The sequence below is a fragment of the Rattus norvegicus genome, chromosome 9 (genome assembly GCF_036323735.1).
Source record: "Rattus norvegicus strain BN/NHsdMcwi chromosome 9, GRCr8, whole genome shotgun sequence".
Classification (NCBI taxonomy): domain Eukaryota; kingdom Metazoa; phylum Chordata; class Mammalia; order Rodentia; family Muridae; genus Rattus; species Rattus norvegicus.
Window position 1 is genome coordinate 43,788,348 of NC_086027.1, and position 22,388 is coordinate 43,810,735.

General features: G+C 45.3%; 1 protein-coding gene across 30 annotated transcripts in view; it reads left to right on the top strand.

Moving 5' to 3' along the window:
* The window catches only part of Dst (dystonin), a 393,820-nt gene that overhangs the window by 156,632 nt on the left and 214,800 nt on the right, over window positions 1–22,388 (top strand). For all 30 annotated transcript variants that reach the window (XM_017596770.3, XM_017596775.3, XM_017596773.3 and 27 more), the window contains one exon: window positions 15,593–15,654. In XM_017596770.3, the coding sequence (XP_017452259.1) occupies window positions 15,593–15,654 (62 nt within the window). The remainder of the gene's footprint in view (window positions 1–15,592; window positions 15,655–22,388) is intronic.

Genomic DNA, 22,388 nt, shown 5'->3' on the forward strand with positions numbered 1-22,388 from the left:
TTCTCTTAAAGGCGGGTTAAACTTGAAAGTATACATTAGGACAGCAAGGTAAGCCTTGGCGATCTCAGAGCCTATTATTAACTTTGCTGTGAGGTCTCCCAAAATGTCAGTGTCTTGAAGGTTGGGGTATTTTCATAAAATCACAGCACTACAGTATCTACTGATCTGTCTATCTTCTGTCCATCATCCGTCATCTGTCCGTCTGTCATATGCGTTTGTATGTATCACTTTCCCCATGAGCCAGGAGTTTGGGAGCAGGTTGAGTGAGATCGACATTAAGGTGTCACTAGGGCCTGCAGAGTGACTGTGCTTGGGGGGAATCTGCTTCCAGTGTGACTCAGTGTGACTCATGAATTGACCAGGAGCAGGGACCCCCGAGATCCTTTCCTTTGAGCTTCCCCAAACACTGTTTGAAGAGTTTTCATGACACCGTGGCTGGCCTCTTCCAGAATGAGTGACCACCCAGAACAAGCAGGGGGAAGGTTATGGAACCTTTAAGAGGTGTGGCCTTGGTCACCCCATCCTTCGCTGGGGACCCTGTCTAACTACTGGAGGTGGTCTCTTCAGGTTCCGTCTCCCCACAGTCAATTCCTGACCCCCTAAAAGGATGCTCCCCACACTGCTTTTGTAACAGCTTGGTGTCACCTCAGCTATGTTCTGTTGTTATAGTGCCCTCACTCCTGGGGGTTAGACTGAACTCCTCTTTGAAGGTTGATTTACCGATTTGTGGACGTGTTTCAGTAACACAACAGTTGTGTGTTTTTGGTTGGTTGGTCGGTTTGGTTTCGAGACAGGATTTCACACTGTAGTTCTGACCTTGAACCACAGGGCTCCTCTCAGTGTCAGGGTTGTTGGGGTCACAGGCACGTGCCACCATGCCTGGCTAATTTTGCTAAGTGTTTGTGCTGTAGCTTCTCATCAAGAGAGATTGGGTTGTAATAGCCTTCCATGCTGTTACTGGAGGAGTCAGTGAGTAGGTCAGTGATACCTTGATAACTTTACAGATCTGTTTAGAGGGACAGGGTCATGCCCCTTCCCTACAGTGCTCTTTACAGATCAATTTAGATGACACAGAGCTGTGCACCATACCCCCAGTGATCTTTACAGTGATCTGACAGTTGCTTTGCTCCAGTAGAAAGCACAGCCTGCAGATCAGCCTGCATGGTGCAGTACCACACCCTGACTGTGATTTGGAAGATGAGAAGAGAGAACTGTTTCTCTGGAGGGTGCTGTCTGTGCCCTCAAGTGCTCATGGAGTGCCCTAATAACAGCAGACTCATGCTTCTGCCTAATAAGCAAACGGTCCCTGTAATCACTTTGTTACAATTCCAGCATAGTCTTGTAGAGCCTTTAGGGGGTGAGATTGGGGGTTCTGTGATGTTTGGGGAGGTCTGCTGGGAGATGAGACAGGAAGCAATATGCCGCTTTGCTCGGGGCCAGGTGTTGTATTTAATCCTTGTGTTTCTTGGCTCTTGGGTCCACTGTGAACTCAGGTTGAGGAAGGGTACTATTTCTTGGCTTATGCGGCTGGTTAGTTCTAGAGCTTGAATTTTGACTTCCTCTGTTTGCAAAGCCTTTATTTTCCCTGCCTCATACACGGAATAGATTTTCAGGTTTTGAATGTATTCGGAGGTATTGAATATGATTTTCCGTTAACTTCACGTGCTGTCAAACTTTAATTTCTACTGTTTTGCAGCGGGCGGGGAGAAACTGAGGATATTTCGTGTTTTGTAGGGAGAGGTGGTGAGGAGGTGCAGTAGTTAGGAAGAGAAAGGGATGGTGCCGTGTCCAGTGTTCGGGGGTCGTGAGCTATGCCGTGAACACGTTGGATCCTTCGCTTTGCTGAGTTGAAAGTCAGTGATGACAGCTTTGTGTGGGGGGAAGGGACTGTGACGTGGCATCTCTGGGCACAGTCACTTAGATTTACAGATCACATCTAGAACACTGTTTTTTTGTACTACAGGTTTTTTGGGACATGTCAGCTTATCTATTATTTCCAGTCAGAAATCCATTAGGTGTACCAAGCCCAGAGGGGAAATCTGCAGCATGCATCTGAGTAGCAAAGTGATTATATTACATTAGGCATTTCTGATATCCATTAATAATTTTGAGTGGAGGAAATATGCCAGTGGCTTGTCACATAAAATAAACTGTGACCATAGGGTCATTCTTATTATAGGATTAATTTCTTGGGATAAATATTTTTTGCTGTTTTTGTTTTATGATCTGTTTTTGTAGGTGATTTGTATGTTGGAGTTATATAGATAAAATATAGATATAATTCCCAACAGAGATCCACAATAAGAGTAGGTTAAAAAGATCGTTTCAGCTTCCATTTATATAGCCGACCAGAGATGAGGAGGGCAGGCTGGCTCATAGCCCACACTGTGACCACATAGGTTTAGTCTAGCATCATCAAGACAGGAATATGGCAGCATCCAGGCAGGCATGGTCCAGAAGGGGTTGAGAGGTCTACATCTTCATCTGAAGGCTTGGAGCAGAAGACTGGCTTCCAGGCAGCTAGGACTAGGATATTAAAGCTCACACCGACAGTGACACACCTACTCCAACAAGGCCACACCTTAAAATAGTGCCACTCCCTGGGCCAAGCGTATGCAAACCATAACAGCTTACATCACTGTTCCCAGTAGAATAGAGAGCTGGTGACATCATACCTCTTCCATGCTCGGATCAGGGAGGCTATGTATCTCTGTGTCGTCGTTGGGACCTGTGCCTGAGGTCCCAACGGCTGCTGTTCATTGTACAGGGAAGTCAATCCACACAGAGAGAAGCCTGGGAGTGCTCTGCTGGCTTCTCCCACTGTCCCTGTTGCTATGTGAGCCAAGATGCCTCCAGATGATTTTAGCTCTTAACTGCTAAGCCTTACCCATTGGGGATCTGACACCATGAGACAAGCTGGCCCCACTATGCCTTTTGTTTTTTGAGTTTTTGACATATAGAATTTGCATGCATAATAAAATGGTTGCTTTCTGCTGTTAGTTCTGGGGTGTTTTGTTACACAATGGTAGTCACTGGGGGAGATTCAGCACCCCCCAGCCCCCAAAGCCTCCCAGTCCCCCCAGAAGCTGCCAAGGGTGAGCTTCCTTGTCTTTCCTTTGCTAGAGTGTTGCCATTTGTCCCGGGGCAGAGTGTGCTTTTCATTCCTGCCCATGCAAGTCAGCATTGCTGTCCTCAGGACTGTGGTGAAAGTGAGCGACCAGCTGTGCCGCATTGCTGCTAGAGAGAGCTGGTTTTATTATTTGTTCGTTCATTCATTCATTCATTCATTCATTCATTCATTATTCATTTATTTTTGCTAACCTCTACCACACTACATATTGAACTTTAAGCAAAAACCAATAAATAAATAAATAAATAAATAAATAAATAAATAAATAAATAAATAAGAACGAAACAAAAGCAACACCCCAAGACCAGGAATTGTATGTAGGTAAAAGAAAGTGATTTCTACTTATCTACCTATGTTCACGCAAGACCCCCTTTCCTAGTTATTATGAACTCCAGGGCTGGTAAAAGCACTTACTCTTTGCTGCTACAGATCTACTGCTATGTACGTGCACCGTGCGGAGCCCCAGTAGTCAGGGTTCTTCCTGGGCAGTAGCAGTTCTGTTTCTGGTACGTGCACAGTAGGGCCATCTGTTCCAGTTTCTAGGTGGTCCTAAGTTGTCCTGGTGGAGGATCCGCTTTTCTAAAAGTCCACACGGGTTGGAGCCCAGAAGTAATTTCACGCCTCACTTTAGAACGGGGATATCGCCTTCCTGGAAGAGCCGGAGTCTGCTGTCCTGCATGATGTGAGCCACACTGTAGATTCCATTACTGTAGAGCTTTGGCGTCTTGATAAAAGGCGGTGACTCTAGCCTTTGCGTATCACCAGCTTTTCTTCTGTTTACTGAAAGACTTAATTGACAGACTTTGAAACGTAATGTTCCCTTTGGCTTTTCTAGAGAAGTTCCAACCTCTGATGAGTAGAGAAAATGTACTGAAGTCGAATCTTTGAAAAGGAGAGTATGATACGGACTGATGTCTTTGTGGTTCTAGGACTCTTGGCTGGAAATCGTGGTTCCTCTTGGTGGCCTCCTCTTTCTCCAGGTATCTGGGGGAGGAGTGTGACTTCCGTGGTACTTCTGCCTCCCATGGTTTTTGTTGCACCTTGCCTTTCAGTAGCAGCCTTGGGTGGTAGTAGCTTTTACCTCACTCCTGCCTGGATGCCTGGCTCCATGTGGCTCACTCGTCTTCCGGACAGTGCACAGCGAGCTCGGAACAGGTATGGGCTGGGTATTAGGTTTTCCCTGCCTGAGAATCTGAATACTCCGTCCCCATTTGCTGACCATGTTTGCAAGATCGTGGAAGCTTTGGGGATCAGGCTTGCCTTGACAAAGAAGGTTGTTGAGGTTGTCCTTCCGTGCTACTTCCTGTCCTGTCTGTGAGGGCAGGAGCTACCTCAAGTTCCCAACTCCACAGGGAGGAACCCTCCTGCCTCCGTGCCTTACCCATTATGATGGACTACAACTGAAATGGGTGGCCAGCATGAGTCCTTCTCTTGGGTTGCCTCCTGTCCAGAGTGCAGTCACAGCCATAAGAAAATTAACCATCTCAGACCTATCCTGCAAGTCACTTTACCTTAGCTCTGCTGGGAGGCCACCTGCTCGGGGGCAACTGCTCGCTCTGGAACTCTTTTCCTGTGGTGATGACACATCTGGCAGATGCCTCAGCCAGACTCATCAGGAGCTCCGTGTTTAGTCTCTAGCAGGCAGGACTGAGTATCTGGCTGTTTTCCCAGGGTGCCAAGTAGGAAACAGAGTTAAGTGCCCTCTTCTGCCTTTAACTCAGCATGCCTCAGTCTGTCCTTTCAGGGACAGTGCCTAGAACTTCTTCTTTTTCCGGGTCGTTTGCTTCTTCTCTTTGAGCACGACGGCTCTTCTGTCAGAGCAGGAAAGGACATGTTTTCAGACCTGGATGAGGGGCTCATGGGGCCTCTTTAATAGGACAGTTCGGGGAGGCAGCAGTGAAGCATTTTGGGAAATTCTCTTACAGCAGAGCTGTGCAGTCTTGCCGAGTGACTCCGTTTTGGAGCCATAAATAACGACTACCATCTTCCATGGTGACATTTCCATGGTTTCCTTTTTGTGTGGATACATAGTTACACTGAACATGAAAGGCAGTGTGTGAACCCAGTTCGGAATATCATTGCGTGAGCTTGAAGGTCAGCCAAAGTATTTACCCTTTTAGCTTTAATCTGTGCAGTCCGCTTCTCTGGTGGAATTTAGCAAGAGAAGGACCAGGCGATCTGCAGACCTGTGTTCAAGCTCACTGCCTACCAGGTGATGGATGAATCGTTCTCAGTTACAAGTACCCAGTTCTCCTCCTCTTTGAAGATCAAAAGATCACGGGATCCGAACCTTGGGTGGTTCGGGTGGTTCTGGGATGTCCTATAATTTGCCAGTGCTAACTTCTCACCTCCTGCCGTGCTACCCCCCCCCCCCCGTTTATGTGTGACGTCACTGTCCCCTCTTTGTTGAATGTGCCTTTCCGTCCACGGGCCCATTCACCTGTCATGCGTTTCAGGCTCCTCTCGGATCCCTCACACACACCTTTAAAAGTCCCTCCTCGGCCTCTGTCCCATGCTTTGCTTTATTCCCCTGTTAGATGTGAAGAGGCATTGTATAGTACCTCTGTGACCTAACAAAATAGAAAGGGCGGCTCAACCGTTTTATTTTACCTCAGTCTTTCTGTCTTAGTTTTTTCCGGTTCTGGAAAGTACTCGTCCTCTGAGTAACTCACAGATAGAGCCGTAATTATTCAAGGCTTAGGAAGTAAAGATCTTAAGTTTTCATTTAAATGCTTTATCCATAGCTAGTTTTAGACAGAATCCTTATATTTGGAAATTTTATCTTAGAACCATGACATCATTTCTTTGCTCACCCGCACATATCCCTGGTTCATTGGATCTTTTAAACTTGAGTTTTTCTGAATTCAAATCTAGCAGATGCTCTTTTTTATAGAGGCAGTCATAGCTTTTGAACCTTTGGGGGCTGTATATTTTAGTATTGTAGCCATCTCAGAGTATATATATTTATATATATATAATTTATAGATTTTCATTTGAGAAAAAGCAGTAATAGTAAGTGGACATGGTCTATATTCAGATCAATTACTTTTGGTAGGTGCCATACAAAATAAGTTAGGGAGAGTTTTAGAAGAGTCTGTTTTACTGACCCCATCTACAGAAACAAGGCTGTGCAGGAAATTGTAACTGGGTTGGATAGAAACCTTCAATGCCCGTGGGATCAGCATGTTGTGACACGTGTTTTAAATGGTTAGTGTTGATGGATAGGCTGCATGTTTCTTCCGTTGGATACCTTTATTTTTTAAGAGCTTCATTTTATTTGTCAGTGTTTCGGGCACAGATCGGGGAGTGGTGCCAGTCACCACCGAATGCATAGTTTCTGTCTCAGTCCCAGTGCTAGGGCAAGCAGGGTCCCCTTTCTGTTGGAGTGAGCCGCTTCCTCAGCAGCGACCGAGTGAGTCAGGACATGCTTTTTCTCTATTAGGAGCAGTTACGATATTCTTTTACATTTCAAATGATATCCCCCTTCCCAGTTATCGCTCCACAACCCCTCATCCCATACCCCGTCTCCCCCCTCCCCTCTGCCTCTATAAAGGTGCTCCTCCACTCACCCACCCATTCCCACCTCACTGCTCTAACATCCCCCTACTCCGGGGCATCAATCTTTCACAGGACCAATGGCCTCCCCTCCCATTGATGCCCAACAATGTCATCTTCGGCTGCACATGCGACTGGAGCCATGGGTCCCTCCATGTGTACCCTTTGGTTGGTGGTCTAGTCTCTGGGAGCTCTCGGTGTCCGGTTAGTTGATACTGTTGTTCTTCCTATGGAGTTGAAGTCCCTCTCTGCTTGTCTTCATGTGATCGGTAGAGTACTCTGAGGTAGCTGAAGGTGGTTCTGATGATGGCATTACCTAGGTTAGATGAATGTACTCAACTCCATCAGATTGTATTGGGGGGAATACGGCCATATGCTAAGCTTTCTCTGAGGCATTCATTATTTCTTCTCAAATCTTCTGTACACGTGCTACACAGTCAGCAAATTATGGCTTCTCCTCCCTCCTATTGGACTGAGCAAGACGTGTGATTTATTCTCTAGACAGCCAGTACTTAGCACTTAGTTCTTAGAATGTCTGCTGGATCAGTGGGGTGCAGCCTTCTTAAAAAGATTGGCCTGGTTGAAAGACAGATGGTAAGGGGTTGGAGACATGGTTCCGTCAATACAGTAGCCCCTCAACACCCATATTATAAAGAAAAAAAAACCTGGCTAAGGTAAGCATGTGTGTGCAACTCCAGGGCTGGAGAGATAAAGGCAGGAAGACCCATGATAGCACAATTGATAAGTTCCTCATTCAGAGAGAGATCCTGTATCAGAAAAATAAGTTGGGAAAAAGACCAAAGAAAAATAACTAGCATTGACCTGTGGCTTACACACCCACACACACACGCTCACACACATACACACCCACATGCACACACATACACACACACACGCTCACACCAACACAAACATCTAAACCCATACATTCACAAACCTGTTTAATCCTTATGTGGACATAAACCCAAACTTCGTACAGTTTGCAGCCTGAGCCATTTTTAACTTACAGGTTCGTATATGAAAATACAGACTGAGCTTTTACGGGTTGGAAGCTTTGTGTAGGTGTCAGACATTGCCTGAATCTTAATGTGTAAGTTCACACTCCATTTTTCTTTGGAAGAGACTTGTGCTAATTAAATCAGGTCCCCAAGTCCCACCTCTCCCCTAAGGGGAACTTTTAATCACTGCTTTACTTAAAAAATTGTTTATTTTGCAAGTTTCATTTCAGTAGAGACTGTTGCACGCCCACTTTAACTGAGGTTATGGGGCCGCTTTGTGGCACCTTTGTTGCCTCTCAGAAAATGCTTTAGCCCTGCGTTTGAGACTTGAGCCCCTGCTGGCCTGGAAGGGAATTCACAGCCATTCCTGAGGCCCCAGCACTCAAACTGAAATTACCTGGGCCCCAAGATTCTCAGGGTAACATCAGCAGAGGACAGTAAAAGATATTTCAGATTAGTTCAGGAAACAACAAAACAAAAGCAATTCTTGTGTAACTTCTAAAGCATTCATTTGTCTTTGTGACTGACTGTAAATGGCTGGAGCATCCTCCTGTTTCCCTTTATCTCGATTATCTTGCATGTTTACTAGTAGCTAATGATAGTGGATGCATATTGAATGTGATCATGAAGTATGGTATTTAATGTCCATCTGAGCATTTTCTTACGTGCATCCTACCCTGAACTTTGATTATCTTTAGCCTTTGCCCCTGAGTTGCTAGTTTTGGGATCAAGAGATCAGGTAGGTTCTCAGGCTACTTTCCTTGTTTTGAATCCTGTGGCTTATCAGTTTTCTAACCTTGAGCAAATAAAGTAACTTTTCAGTGCCTCGGTTTCCCTCTCTCTAAAACATGTCTAAGTGCTTAGTGGATGGTAAGTACTATGACTGGTGAACACATGGGCATTATAAACAGCGAATTTCCTAACAAAACTTCCCCAAATGTGACTTTCCTTATACACGTGACCAGTCTGTCTTCTTGGCTCTCCTAACTCTTACTTTCATTGGACAACTCATTTATCAGTAATCTTTAGGGACTAGATGGTGACGTGTCCGTGCTCGCAGAGATAAGCAGGGTGGTCACAGAATTTGAGTCTGAGACCACTCCTCTGATACAAGTACCTAAGGTGTTTTGAAATGCCCGGAAAGGTATTGGAGCAGAGATGCCTATGTCTTTAAAAACTGCCTCTACTTTTCAAGAATTGCAAACAGACAAGTCAAGCCTGCTCTAGAACATTGCCGTGCAGACAGCTGACCTGAGGTCACACCTTCTAGAGGGTCGCCATAGAGGGAAGTCTCCTGACTCCTCAGAGCTCTGTTTTCCAGTCTCATAGGTTGGTGTGCTTTGATTAGGAGAATGAGTCCCTGGCCAGACATAGGAGAAGGTTTCTCTTCCTAAGAGGAAGTGAGCCCTGGGAAGAGGTCCTGTGGCACCTGACACCATCTTACTAGTCTGCCTTTCCCCTCAGTGTTCCTGAGTGGGTTCAGCAACGGGAGTTAATGGTGGGGCAGAGCTTTTCTGGGGGTTGGGTGAGCTGGAGTGTGGATTCTGTGGCAAGAGGGCACGCCTGTGATCCTGTAAGTAAGGCAGTCGTCTACCGGCTGCAGACTGCATTTAAATAAGAAATGTTGGGTGGGAGGCATCGTTAGGGAGCAAGCCCAGACCCATCAGTTTTTCCAGTGGTTCAGATAGCTGTCTTTGGTGTTCCCACCCTTGTATCCTTGCTGCTGACTCAATGTGTGGCTGACTCTGTTTTTACTGAAACAAAAAGCTCTATACATATGACTCATGGCTATAATCCCCATTGCCTCAACAAGTTTGTCGCAACCCGGGGACAGGGGGCCACAGTTTGACTTATTAGGAACTCCGTGTCGATGTGCTTCATGAAAAATGACAATTTGCTAGACGAATGGGAGGCCGCTAACTGAGGTATATTAGGATTTAATTCTTTTTTTTTTTTCGGAGCTGGGGACCGAACCCAGGGCCTTGCGCTTGGTAGGCAAGCGCTCTACCACTGAGCTAAATCCCCAACCCAGGATTTAATTCTGTTGGCTCTTCTGACATGCTTAGTACCAAGAAAGATGAAAAATGTTCTCGGAGAAATCTAGGGAATGTACGCTGTGCAGCGCTTCTGCTGTGCTGGAGGCGAGAGCTCTTGGTTCCCAGACGTTGATGTACTCATCCCGGAGCTGAGTGAAGACTTGTGTGGTCATCTATAGTGTGGGAGAGCACTGGTGCTCATGTTGTGCAGAGCTCCTGGGTTTTTACCCTTTTAGGTTAATTTGAATTTTAGACGCAACTGTTTTAGTTGCTAATATTAGTGTAATACAGATAAAGAATCTGTAAACATCCTCTGCCTTTAACATCACTGGGTTAGCAGAGAAACGGTGTGCTGCTAGCTAAACAATGTGACAATAATTAACTCTCTTTGTGTTTATTTGTTTATAGTCTGCAGGTAGGAGGTGGGCGTATGAAATTCTTCATCAATTATAAGCAGGGGAATTAACTAGCAAATTCCTCTTCAGAGCAGAACCTAAACCTCTGTGGTGGCTTCCGGTTCTCAGGAGCTAGAACTGTGCTGACAGGCAAGCATGCGTTCTGATCATCAATTAGGGAGAAACCAAACACAAAAGCGTTTGGAGAGAGAGGTTTAAGCCTCCATCCAGCATGAGCCTACCCAGCACATTCTCCAGTGCCCCGTTTCTGAATTCCTCACAAAAGCCAGCGAAACCATGCTGTAATTTTGGTATGCAGTAACTAAACTTCAAACAAGGAGCACCCCCAAGCAGGGGTGCCCCATGCTGAGAATGTTCTGAGTTACAGTTTCTCTTTTCAGAGGCCCTTCTACTGTTGGGTGTCCCTGCTTGGGCAGCCTTTCTCTGGGGACCTAGTTACCAGTTCTACTCCTGCTGCTTACTCCCATGTGTGGTCCCCCCTCCCCCCACCCCCTCTCCTCTTTTCAGCCATCATAGGCAGAAGCCCAGCACACTTGGGGTCCTGCTCTGCTGTAAACCTGCGTGGGCACTGTGGCTGGTCTTGGTTCTTTCCCTGTGTCTTCCGTGTTCTGAGTGTGACTGTTCGATGCATCAATGAATAAAGCGGCATGGTAGGCCTTCCTTGAGTATTATCAGCGATGATGCGTAAATATCTTTCTTGTAAAAGATTCTCTGAGTCTAGAGATACTCAGAACGAAATGTGAGCGAAGGCAGAGCGAGCATCTTCCTCTTCCTCTGTCCACTTTCTTCTGATGAAATTCTTTACCTGTGTTTATAGATCCATATATATATTTATTTCACTGGGTCACTTTTTCATGTCAATATGTGCAAATTTTCAAAACTAAAGTTTCACACCACTGAGCGAACTAGAACTCATTTACTCTGGCCTCCTACTGATTAACATTTAAACTGTTTCAGATATTTGGCCACAGTAAACACCTCAAGAACTAATCACACGGCATCCAAAAGTATTCTGTTACTAGTACTGGCAAGCGGAGTTATTGACTCAGAAAGTATATCCATTTAAATATGTGATATGCCCTGCCAAGTTATCCTCTTAAATGCTGTAATTTACTTACCTACATCATAGTAGGTAAGGACTATTCATTTATCTGCATTTGCTGTTACCATTCTCATAACTTTATGGCAGCCTAACGTTTGATTTTGTATGTTCGTGTGTTTCTTTCTTTTGGCAACTCTAGTCTGGCAATGTTGAGGTGTCTTTTCGTGACCAAATGTGCTTCTCCCTATTATTGAAATACATGTGTATGGCTATTTTAGAGTTTCCATTTGTATAACTCTTGTTTGGAAAGTCTATTTGACGGTTCAGAAAGTATGGGGGGCTTCCTTCTTAGAAGAGGGAACAAAAATTCTCACGGGAGGAAATCTGGAGATAAAGTTTGGAGCAGAGACTGAAGGAATGGCCATCCAGAGACTGCCCCACCTGGGGATCCAGCCCATATACATACAGCCACCAAACCCAGACAATATTGCTGATGCCAAGAAGTGCATGCTAACAGGAGCCTGATAGAGCTGTCTCCTGAGAGACTCTGCCAGAGCCTGATAAATACAGAGGTGAATGCTTGCAGCGAACCATTGAACTGAGAACGGGGTCCCCATTGGAGGAGTTAGAGAAAGGATTGAAGGAGCTGAAGGAGTTTGCAACTCCATAAGAGCAACAATGCCAACCAACCAGAGCGTCCAGGGACTAAACCACCATTCAAAGAGTACACACGAACAGACCCATGGGCAAGAATGGGAAGAGAAGCCCTTGGTCCTGTCAAGGCTGGGCCCCCTAGTATAGGGGAATGTCAGGGTTGGGAGACAGGAAGGGGTGGATAGGTGGGTGGGAGAACACCCTCATAGAAGCAGGGGGAGGGGGATGGGATAGGGGGTTTATGGACAGGAAACCAGGAAAGGGGATAACATTTGAAATGTTAATTTAAAAATACCCAATAAAAAATAAAAAGTATGGGGGTGGGCGGCTGATGATGGTGTTGGTTTGTGTAGAACAAATGTTCTCATTTACTAGAAGTGAAGCTCTGAAAATTGAGTTTCGTGTTTGTTTGTTTTCCCCTGACTTACAAGATTAGCGCTTCTGTTGTTTGACAAAGAAAAAGACCTTAGAATCAAACTTAAGATCTTCAGGTTGTGAACTATGGCAGTTTTGCCTGCCCCCCCCCCCCTCCAGCCCTCTCCACCCTGCTCTTTCCTTCCTTCCCTCCCTCCCCTTTCTTCCCCTACCTTCTTTCCCCTCTGTTGTAAGATGCCCCTTGGCCTCCATCTTGTAACCGTAGGTATGCAGTGGGTGTTCATAGGCTCTGGTTCGTAAAACTCTCAAGTTTACGTATCACCCAGCTCAGAGACTGGCCTAGAAATTCAAGTGAACACCCCTATGGAGTGATACATGCAGAAGCATTGATAGTGTTCTGATGGTCATATTTCTCCCTGAAGAGTGTGTCTAGTGTTTAAAGGTGGGGTTTCCAGGTCACATGTATGTAGCACCGGTTGAGTTAAGTCAGCTGGTGTTGTGTTTTACTGTAAGGGTCCCCTGCCTGCAGTGTTAGAGGACAATATTCAATTGCTTCTGCTGTGATAATCTAATATCATCTATGTAGTCTCATTGCCCCCTCTCAAAAATTAAAAGAGGGGGGCTGGGGATTTAGCTCAGTGGTAGAGCGCTTACCTAGGAAGCGCAAGGCCCTGGGTTCGGTCCCCAGCTCCGAAAAAAAGAACCAAAAAAAAAAAAATTAAAAGAGGGTCGGGGAGGAAGAAGGTCGAGGATTCTCTTTAAAGACACTTCTGACAGCTCCCGTCCTGAGAGAAAGGGACAGTTTGTCTCGTTTTCAGTAGCTGTTGCCTTGTACCCTGGCTTGCGAATGTTTGTTTAAAAGGGGGTGTGGACTAGTTTCCACTGCCCGTAGGAGTGTCTAGTCAGTACTTTCCTTTCTGTGGAGAAAGTTAGCAGCACGCTGACACATCACACTTCGTAAGGGAGAGTCCAGGACCCTTCTGCAGCGGTTCCCTCAGAATGATGGGGCAGCTCGTGAGAAGTGGTCAGGACTGGAGCACACAGCTGGTGGGACTGATGTGCTGTATGGGTTAGTATGTCACCCCGAGCTCCCCGCGCAGATTCTGGAACTTAGATAGGAAAGTTGTACTACCTGCTTTGACTCGCCTGGTGAGAGCAACTGTGGGGGGTGCCTGGAGGAATGTGGTTAGAATCCGGACTACTTTTTGGCTCGCCTGAGAGAACTTTCCATAGGATAAGTCTGTGTGTAGCACTGAGGTTTTCTGTGTGCCGCACTGAGCAGCCCATTAAACTTTGATTTGCTGGGACCTGGAACAGCGGGCGTGGTAATAACTGCTCTTCGTGTGAGTTTTTTCCCCCCTTAAATTCTGTTGCTTGCACTCGGTGTTTTTCCAGCTACTTTGGGCTTCATGAGGTGACCGTAAATGTGTGCTTTTACTTAAAATTGATTGTAAATAAGATAATTTTGATCGAGGAATGCTGTAAAACTTGATTCAGAATAGTAACTGGGCAGCGGCAACAACCGGCTAATGCACGGGAGCGATGGCAGTCCCTTGGTTGTCATAGCAACAGTGCCTAAATATAAATCCCAGTGTTAAGAATCCCTGACTTAAATGAGGGAACGTCACCATGAGACTCGTAATTGGAAAATTAGGTGGTGTGATCTGGTGCACTCCCTTTTAAAATATCTCCCCTTTGAAATGGCGTGGAGTGGAGGTGGTAAAATCCCCGCTTTCCCAGGCTTAAGTTTTTCTCCACTGCAGGGTTCTTACTGAGAATCTTGGAGTTGTTGTCTCGGTCCTGCCGCAGGGACTCCCAGTGGAGGGTCTTCTTGCCATGTTATCATTAGAAGATGGCAGCATCTTCTAATGCATGACAGGTCACAGAGCAAGTTTCAGCCCTGCGCTCACATTGTGAATCAGAGTTTCCTGGGGTTCAGCAGCCCCCCAGTCTTCAGTGGCTCCCCTTCCTCTCTCAGGAGGTTTCGATTCCCTGAGTCCCATTTGTTAATTGTTGACCTCAGCGCCTGCACCGTCGACTTCTGTCCCCTGTCCCAATGTGTTCAAGGTCATTCCCTCCTTTCTCTTCTGTCAGGTTCAGTGTCTGCTTTTATACTGAAGTCTTTGGTCCACTTGGACTTGAGTTTGTGTAGGGCGTAAAGTATGGGTTTGTTTGCAATCCTCTACTTGCAGACATCCAGTTTGACCTGTGCCATTTGTGGAAGATACCGTCCTTTTCGCAGTGTGTATTTCTGGCTTCTCTATCAAAACTCAGGTGTCCGTGTGTGTGGATTTATGTCTAGCTCTTCAATTTGATTCCATGGATCAATGTGTCTGTTTTTATACCAGTACCATGCGCTTTTTGTTTGTTTGTTTTTTAATTTGCTATAGCTCTGTGGTACAACTTGAAATTAGGAATGGTGAGACATCCGGCGGGTTATTTTTTTAATTCAGGATTGTTTTAACTATTCTAGATGTTTGCTTTTCCATATGGAGTTAAAAATTGTCCCTTCAAATTCTATCAAAGAGCTGTGTTGGAATTTTGATGGGGATTGCGTTGACTCTGTTGATTGCTTTGCTTAGGATAGTTATTTACAGATGATATAACAATAGAAAGAAGTCGCCCTAAAAATTTCACTGGGGAACCCCTCCAGCTTATAAATACTTTCAGCAAAGTAGCTGGATACAAGATTAATTAGAAAAAAAAAACATCAGTAGCCCTCTTATATACAAATGACACACGGACTGATAAAGAAACCAGGAAACAGCACCTTTCACAATAGCCCCAAAGTGTAGAATATCTCAGAGTATCTCTAACCACTCGAACGAAAGACTTGTATGATAAAACTTAAGTCTTTGAAGAAAGAAACAGAAGAACGTATCAGAAGACAGATGCTAGTGGGTTGGTGGGATCAACATTGTAATATAACATAATAACATATCATCTGCAAATAACCACACTCTGACCCCTCCCTCCCCACTGTGTGTCCCTTTGATTTCTTCCGTTGCCATACTGCTCTAGCTAAAACTCCCAAGTACTCTAATGAGTAGATATGGAGAGTTGACAGCCAAGTCTTGTTCCTGGCTTTAGTAGAGTTGCTTTGGGTTTCTCTCCGTTTAATCTGATGTGAGACGACCTGTTTGGAGGCGGTACTGTGGTACGTGATGTAGCAGCTGGGCAGCAAGCCTAACACTGAGGAGAGACGAGGCTGAGAACGAGCCTGTAGTGCTTCCTCACAGATGGCTCAGAGTTGAGGAATTTAGTAAAACTGGATGTACAGGAGGATAGTCTCCGAACATATCCATTTTTGTTTAACTACAAGACCTGGAGCTTCCTGTGCATGGTCATACCAACCTTATTTTATGTTTTTCCTTTCCTTTTTGCAGATGAGCGGGACAAAGTTCAAAAGAAAACATTTACAAAATGGATAAATCAGCATCTCATGAAGGTGAGTTGCGCGCTCACGTGCTGGAGAGGCTTTGCACGCTCCAGTGCACTGGGCGGAGCGATGGATGCCACACACCGCTATGAATGTCAGCTGCACATACACCGAGGCACTCACATTGTACCTTGGTTGTCATAGCGGAGGGTATGTGACTTGTGGGTAATGATGGTGGAGGTGGGAAGGTAAGTACCCCTGACAAGTGTGTTTTGTGACATTAGTGCAAGCTCTTTTCATTGGTCTCAAAAAAAATTTCTCTCTCTCTCTCTCTCTCTCTCTCTCTCTCTCTCTCTCTCTCTCTCTCTTTCTCTCTTTCTCTCTCATACACTTGGACTCAGAAAAGTTGCCTTCTGGCACAAATTGTTTCTCTCAAGATTCCAGTTCTGCACTTGAACTTTTTATTTTTTTTTATTTATTTGTTTGGATAGCAGAGGCTTGGGTGAGAATGAAATTGGATATTAGAAAGAGGCTGGGACTGGTTTCATTGGTGCCCAAGGATTGTGTCTGTATTGCTCTGAGAAATAGCTATGACTCTTAGATAAATGCTGTTTGTGTGCTGTCACCTTGAAAAGTTGATAGACACTCTCCAGAAAAGTACATAGGCTTTTCTTTGTCATTCACTGAGTTGAATTCTACTGAGGCCCATATGATTTTACAACTAACTGTTGGTTACTTTTTCTACCTATTTTTTTTCCGTAAGGCCCTCTGTCTTAGTTAGGGTTTTACTCTTCTGAACAGACACCATGACCAAGGCAACTCTTATAAAGGACAACATTTAATTGGGGCCAGCTTACAGGTTCAGAGGTTCAGTCTGTTACCATCAAGACGGGAGCATGGCAGCATCCAGGCAGGCATGGTGCAGGAGGAGCTGAGAGTTCTACATCTTCATCTGAAGGCTGCTAGCAGAATATTGACTACCAGGAAGCTGGGTGTTAAAACTCAAATCCAGAGTGACTTCCTGGAAGCTGGGTATTAAAACTCCCAACAAGGCCACACCCACTTCAACAAGACCATACCCACTCCAATAAGACCACACCTACTCCAACAGGGTCGCAACTCCAAATAGTCCTACTCCCTGGCCCAAGCACATACAACCTCTGAAATCCCAATAGGGACCCCTTCTAGGTGTTAAATTATCATACAGTGCAGGGCAAAAACAATGTAAGATATGATTTTAGCCAGGTGGTGCTCACCATTAGCCCCACAGCTCATAGATCTCTGTAAATCCTAAGCCACTGCCATCTACATTGTGAGATCCAGGCCAGCTAAGACTACATAATGAGACAACATTTCAAACAAACAAACAAACAAACAAACAAACAAACAGATTTTAATGTCAGGATCATATCTGAATTATCTGAGTGATGTCCCAGTCTCTACCTCCTCTCCGTTACCCAGCAGTACCCTGTGCCCATCTCTGATATTCATGTACAGAGAGAGAGCATGTCACTTACTCTAGTTGAGAGTTGTTTGTGATAGGGAACCTGTTGTGTTGACACGAACTAGAAGCTGAGACTTGATATGTTTGCGAGGAAATGCAGGTTGATGAAGGGGGCCACGAGTCTTACCTGACATCTTCCAGGCTTTTGATTCATCCTGCATGTATCAGTCACTGGAACTCTTTCCACAGAATAGGGTAGTGATGAGCTGCAGTCAGGTGTATGGTATGGGGACTTTTGAGCTTAAGCTCCAAGAGGGTTTTCTGTCCTAGTTACTTTTCTATTGTTGTGATAGGACACTACGACCAAGGCAGCTTATAAAAGAAAGCATTTAATTTGGAGTTTAGGGTTTCAGTGTATGGCCATCATGGCAGGGGAGTTGGGGAAGGGGAGAGGGGGGAAGGGGGGAAAGAGAGAAAGAGAGAGAGAACAAACTACACTCAAAGCCCGCCCTCCAGTGATACACCTCCTCCCATAAGGCCACACCTCCTAATCCTTCCCAGATAATTCCACCAGCTTGGAACCAAATATTCAAACACATGAGCCTGTGACTGCCATTCTCACCCACAGTTTGCCCTCTCAGAGTGACTGCTGTGGAAGCAGCTTGTGCCCCTGTGTCCATTGCTGGCCTAACAGTCTCCATAGGTGTGGTGATCTGGGGATGGGTAAGGACATAGGGCATTGGCTTTCCCAAATGTTCTTGGACACACAGCTGTGGTTAAGGGTTCCATGTTGGTATTCAAGTCACACCAGAGAGAAGCACCAACAAAGACAACTGTCAAGGGAGCCAGAACACTAGCGTCAGACAGGTCATTTGCAGGAGCCGTGCCTGCCAGGCCTGCTGCACTGGGCCACTCATCTGATAGATCGTTCATAAGCTGGATGATTACATGTAACAGCATTTTGCTACACGCATCCAAATGGTGGTTATGTATTTTGTGGACTCATTCTCAAGTCCCGTCATTGTGTCTGGCTAGAATATTCTCTGTCTGATCACATTGTGTACCTTAAATCATTCACTCCTAGAGATAACCCTGTGACATGGCTTGGGCTTACGTTTCACGGGGTTAGATAGATCTCCTGGGTTCAGAATCCTCTCTGACCTGGAATAGCTCGTGGAATGTTTAATGCTCCACTCTTCTGTAGATAATAAAATGAAAACCCCAAAGACCGAAGGCTTAATTATGCTATTTGTAGTAACACACGGGAAAATAACTGTTTCACAGACAACACCCAGTAAGCCAGTGCCCACATAGCTGTTTCATGCCGTAAGAGCATACCGGTTTATTTTGTGCAGTCCATTTAGGGGTCAGGATTTTAAATTAACTCTTGGTTGGGGCATATAGTTCAATGGTTGAGCGCCTGTTGAGCATGTAAGACCTTGGGCTCAATCTCAAACACACAAACAAAACAAAGTGAAGTTAAAATTATCTCCTATTTAATGTAGAGTCACATTAGGGAGGTAGGAAGCTGGAATGTGGCCTTGGCTGACTCCCACCGCCAGCTACTTACATTCCTGCACGGTGGTTTAGGAGCAGCTCAGGCTGGGCTTCTCTCAGAGCACTGAGAACTGCGCACTGATGCTGCTGGAGCCAAACCACAGCCTTCAGGACAAGCCCCACCCCCAGCCCCCTGCCAGACTGTGGTTCTTGTCTAAAAGTCACTGCATTATCCTGAGGTAAGGACAAACAAATGTGCACAAACATTCTGGGCCATTACGTCCAGGCAGTTTGCCTCTAACCACTTGTCCGCTCCACCTAAGGGTTGATGAGAGAGGAATGGTGTGCTGGGTGGTGAACCTGTTTCTGTCACTGGAACGAAAATGCCGTTTTAGGTGGACGTGAGGTCATAATTCAGTTAGTGGGAACTATAACAGAAGAATACACATTTTTGGTGAGGAGAACAAAGTTAATGCTGAGAGAATAGTCCTGCGTTGATGCTCTTCTCTCTTGGCTAGAGATGTTGAATATATTCAGGGTGAAGCTGGAGTCTGGGAGGCCCTGCATCTTTCTTGCTTTCTTCAGTCCCTCGAATTCATGAAAAGCACACCATTTGAAGGATTATATAAAAATCAGACCATGGTATTTAAGTGTAAGGGGAGTCAGACGTTAAAATCAAGATGATAGAAATGATGTGGCCACAGGACACCAAGAAGGTAAATTGGTGTAGAGTGTCACCCAGTGCCCATACGATTGCATTCACGTGTGAAACTTTTTTTCCCCCTTAAAGTGAGTGATGGTGATTTAAAAAGCTAATGTTTTCTGGAAAAAGCAACTATCTTAGATCACTTTTCTATTGCTGTGAAGGGACACTGTGACCCAGGCAACTCCTAAGAGAAAGCATTTACTTAGGGCTGGCTTACAGTTTCAAAGGCTCAGTCCATTGTCATCACGGCAGGGAGCATGGCAGTGGACAGGCATAGTGCTGGAGAAGTAACTTAGGGCCGCATCCTCATCCATAGACAGAGAGGGAGACAGACAGAAGATAGACAGACAGGGCCTGGCATGGGATTTTAAAACCTTAAAGCCCACTCCCAGTGACAAACTTCCTCCAACAGGGCCACACCCACTTCAAGACCACACCTCCTAATCCTTCTAATCCTTCCAAATAGTTCCACTTGCTGATGACTAAGCATTCAAATGTATGAGCCTATAGGGGCCATTCTTATTCAAACCACCACAGTAATTTTCCTTAGCTTGATTTTTTTTTATATATATTTATCAAAACTAAAATTATTCTTGTTGAAAGTAACTAGGCAGTGAAAGGTGAGGCATACTTGCTGGGAAGCATCATCTCTTTGTGTGTGTGTGTGTCTCTCTCTTTCTCTCTCTCTCTCTCTCTCTCTCTCTCTCTCTCTCTCTCTCTCTCTCTCTCTGGCTTGGATTTTAGAGTTCTCACGCCCCACCGTGTGGATCACTATGCCCACTGCATGCTGCTGACTTTCCTGGCAAGAGCGTGTCTCTTTGAGCTACCGTCCTTTCAGATACTTTAAGGAACAGAATCTCTAAGCACATTTTTGTCTGCTGGTATCGATTACCTTGGGAATCGTGTGATGGGAACATTTATCCATGTTTTAGCATAATTTAAGCCTCAGCCATGTAACATGGTTGCTCCTGAAAACACCATGCCTTTATATAGCTGCAATACCTGGACAATTGTTTTAAAATACACTTTCTGGGATTCTAAGAATCATTTACAACATTCGTGGATGACCCTCCTGTCTGTCTTTTGTAAGCTGAGGTCATAAATAACTACTTATTATTACTGGTCCCGTTTGCTGCGCTGTCTAGATGCTCACGAAGCTCATAGGACAGTAATCTGAGAAAGGGCACCAAGGATTCAAGCACCATGTGGGTCCTCTCTGCCTGCAGTGTGTAGAAAGGTTGGGCACAGGAAGAAGGAAGCCTTTTATTCTCATGGCACTGTAACAGTTACCAGAGATGCAGCGGCTCCCTTTGCATGTGGACCTAACCCGGAAGTGCAGAGGTGTCTCAGAGGGTTGACCCGAGGGGGGCAGTATATCAGAAGACTCGAGCCTGCAGTGGTCCACGCAGTGTCTTTCTCTGTTTAGGATCTGTCTTACTCTAGTTACCAAGGAATTGATTCTTCAGCATCCATCCATTAAAGCAGGGACTCTCAGCTTTCCTAATGCTACAACCCTTTTTTAATACAGTTCCTCATGTTGCGGTGACCCTCCGCTGTAAAATTATTTTCACTGATACTTCATAACTGATTTTACCACAGTTATGAATTGTAATGTAAAGAGCTGATAGGCAGGATATCTGATGTATTACCTACAAGTGGGGTTGGACCCACAACTTGAAAGCCCTGAGTTTAAACTGTTTATTCTATAATATTGTATGCACGATGCAAATTATAATGACTGTATTCTAAATTTTAATTTCTTGGCTAAATTTTAATTTCTTTACTGGCTTATCTGGGGAAGAAAACCTACATTCCAGTGTCGGACCACTCCCTGTTTGTTAGTACATGACAAGTGACCCTACTTTTTCATCCCCGAGCCTGTCTCTGGAGAGCTCAATTCGCTCCCGTAAGAATGTCAGTGACTTTGTGGCTCCACTGAGGCTGGCAGGACATCTAAACCCTCAAGTCAAGGGAGAGTGCGAGCTTACAGAGACGTGGGGGAGGGGAACTGTCTGAATATGTTCTTGAACATCTCCATCAGGACGGGGATGTTTCTGAATTACTGACTTTATCAACGGCCAGTGAAAACAGCAGTGTTTTGATTCTTAAGACCTACACGTGAGATTATGTTCAACCCCTTTGCTTCCTACGTGCCAGGTGCCCCAGACTCACGGGGAAGTCTGTTAAAATAGACGAGGTCCCCAGCAGCTTCTGAGTCACCCGTTCTGGGATGGGGCCTGAAAACGAGTCCTTCTAAAAAGTTGCGGAGTATCCATTTCTGACTGAACGCCGAAGCCGTTGAGCTAGACCCATGCTTGCAGAAGTTCCCTTGGATACGTGGATCAATATGTGAACGACCACATGAATGTGGAACACTCAGGCGGGCATGTGGGCGTGCGTGCTTGCTCACAGGTGTGCAAGGGCCGGAGAGCCATGCTGAGCGGTTTATGCCTTTTCCTTAACATACTATCCCATCACGATTCTTCATTATGAAACATATTCAGAAACTGCACACATAAACACAGTTGGCACATCCAGTAAGGATTTTCATTGATAAGATATAGCTATTAGAATTATTTCTTTTTTTTAAAGATTTATTTATTTATTATATGTAAGTACACTGTCGCTGTCCTCAGACACACCAGAAGAGGGCATCAGATCCCATTACAGATGGTCGTGAGTCACCATGTGGTTCCTGGGACTTGAACTCAGGACATCTGGAAGGGAGGTCAGTGCTCTTAACCACCGAGCCACCTCTCTAGCCCTAGAATTATTTTGAATAACTGTATTTTATTGAATCCCAGCAGCGTAGGTATGCAGCTATCCGTGTGGTGCTTTAACCACATTATTATCAATTTATCAGTCATAGTTGCGTCTAGTGTGGGTCGGGCCCACATGCCAGGGACAGTTATATTGACGCCTTCCTGTATCCCACCCTCACAGAAGTCGCAGTGGACACCGTGGTTACTCTTACTGCTGTGTCACAGGTGGCAAACGGATACGCAGAGATCCCAGAATTTCCCAAGGTTTAACAGTAGTGACCAATAGGGAAGTGGGGAAAAATAGGGCTAAGAGGCTAAAGTCCAGAAGGGCTGAAGAGATGTCTTAGGAAAGAGTGAGAACTATAAGCAGGGTCCTTTGTTCTCTCTCCTATGC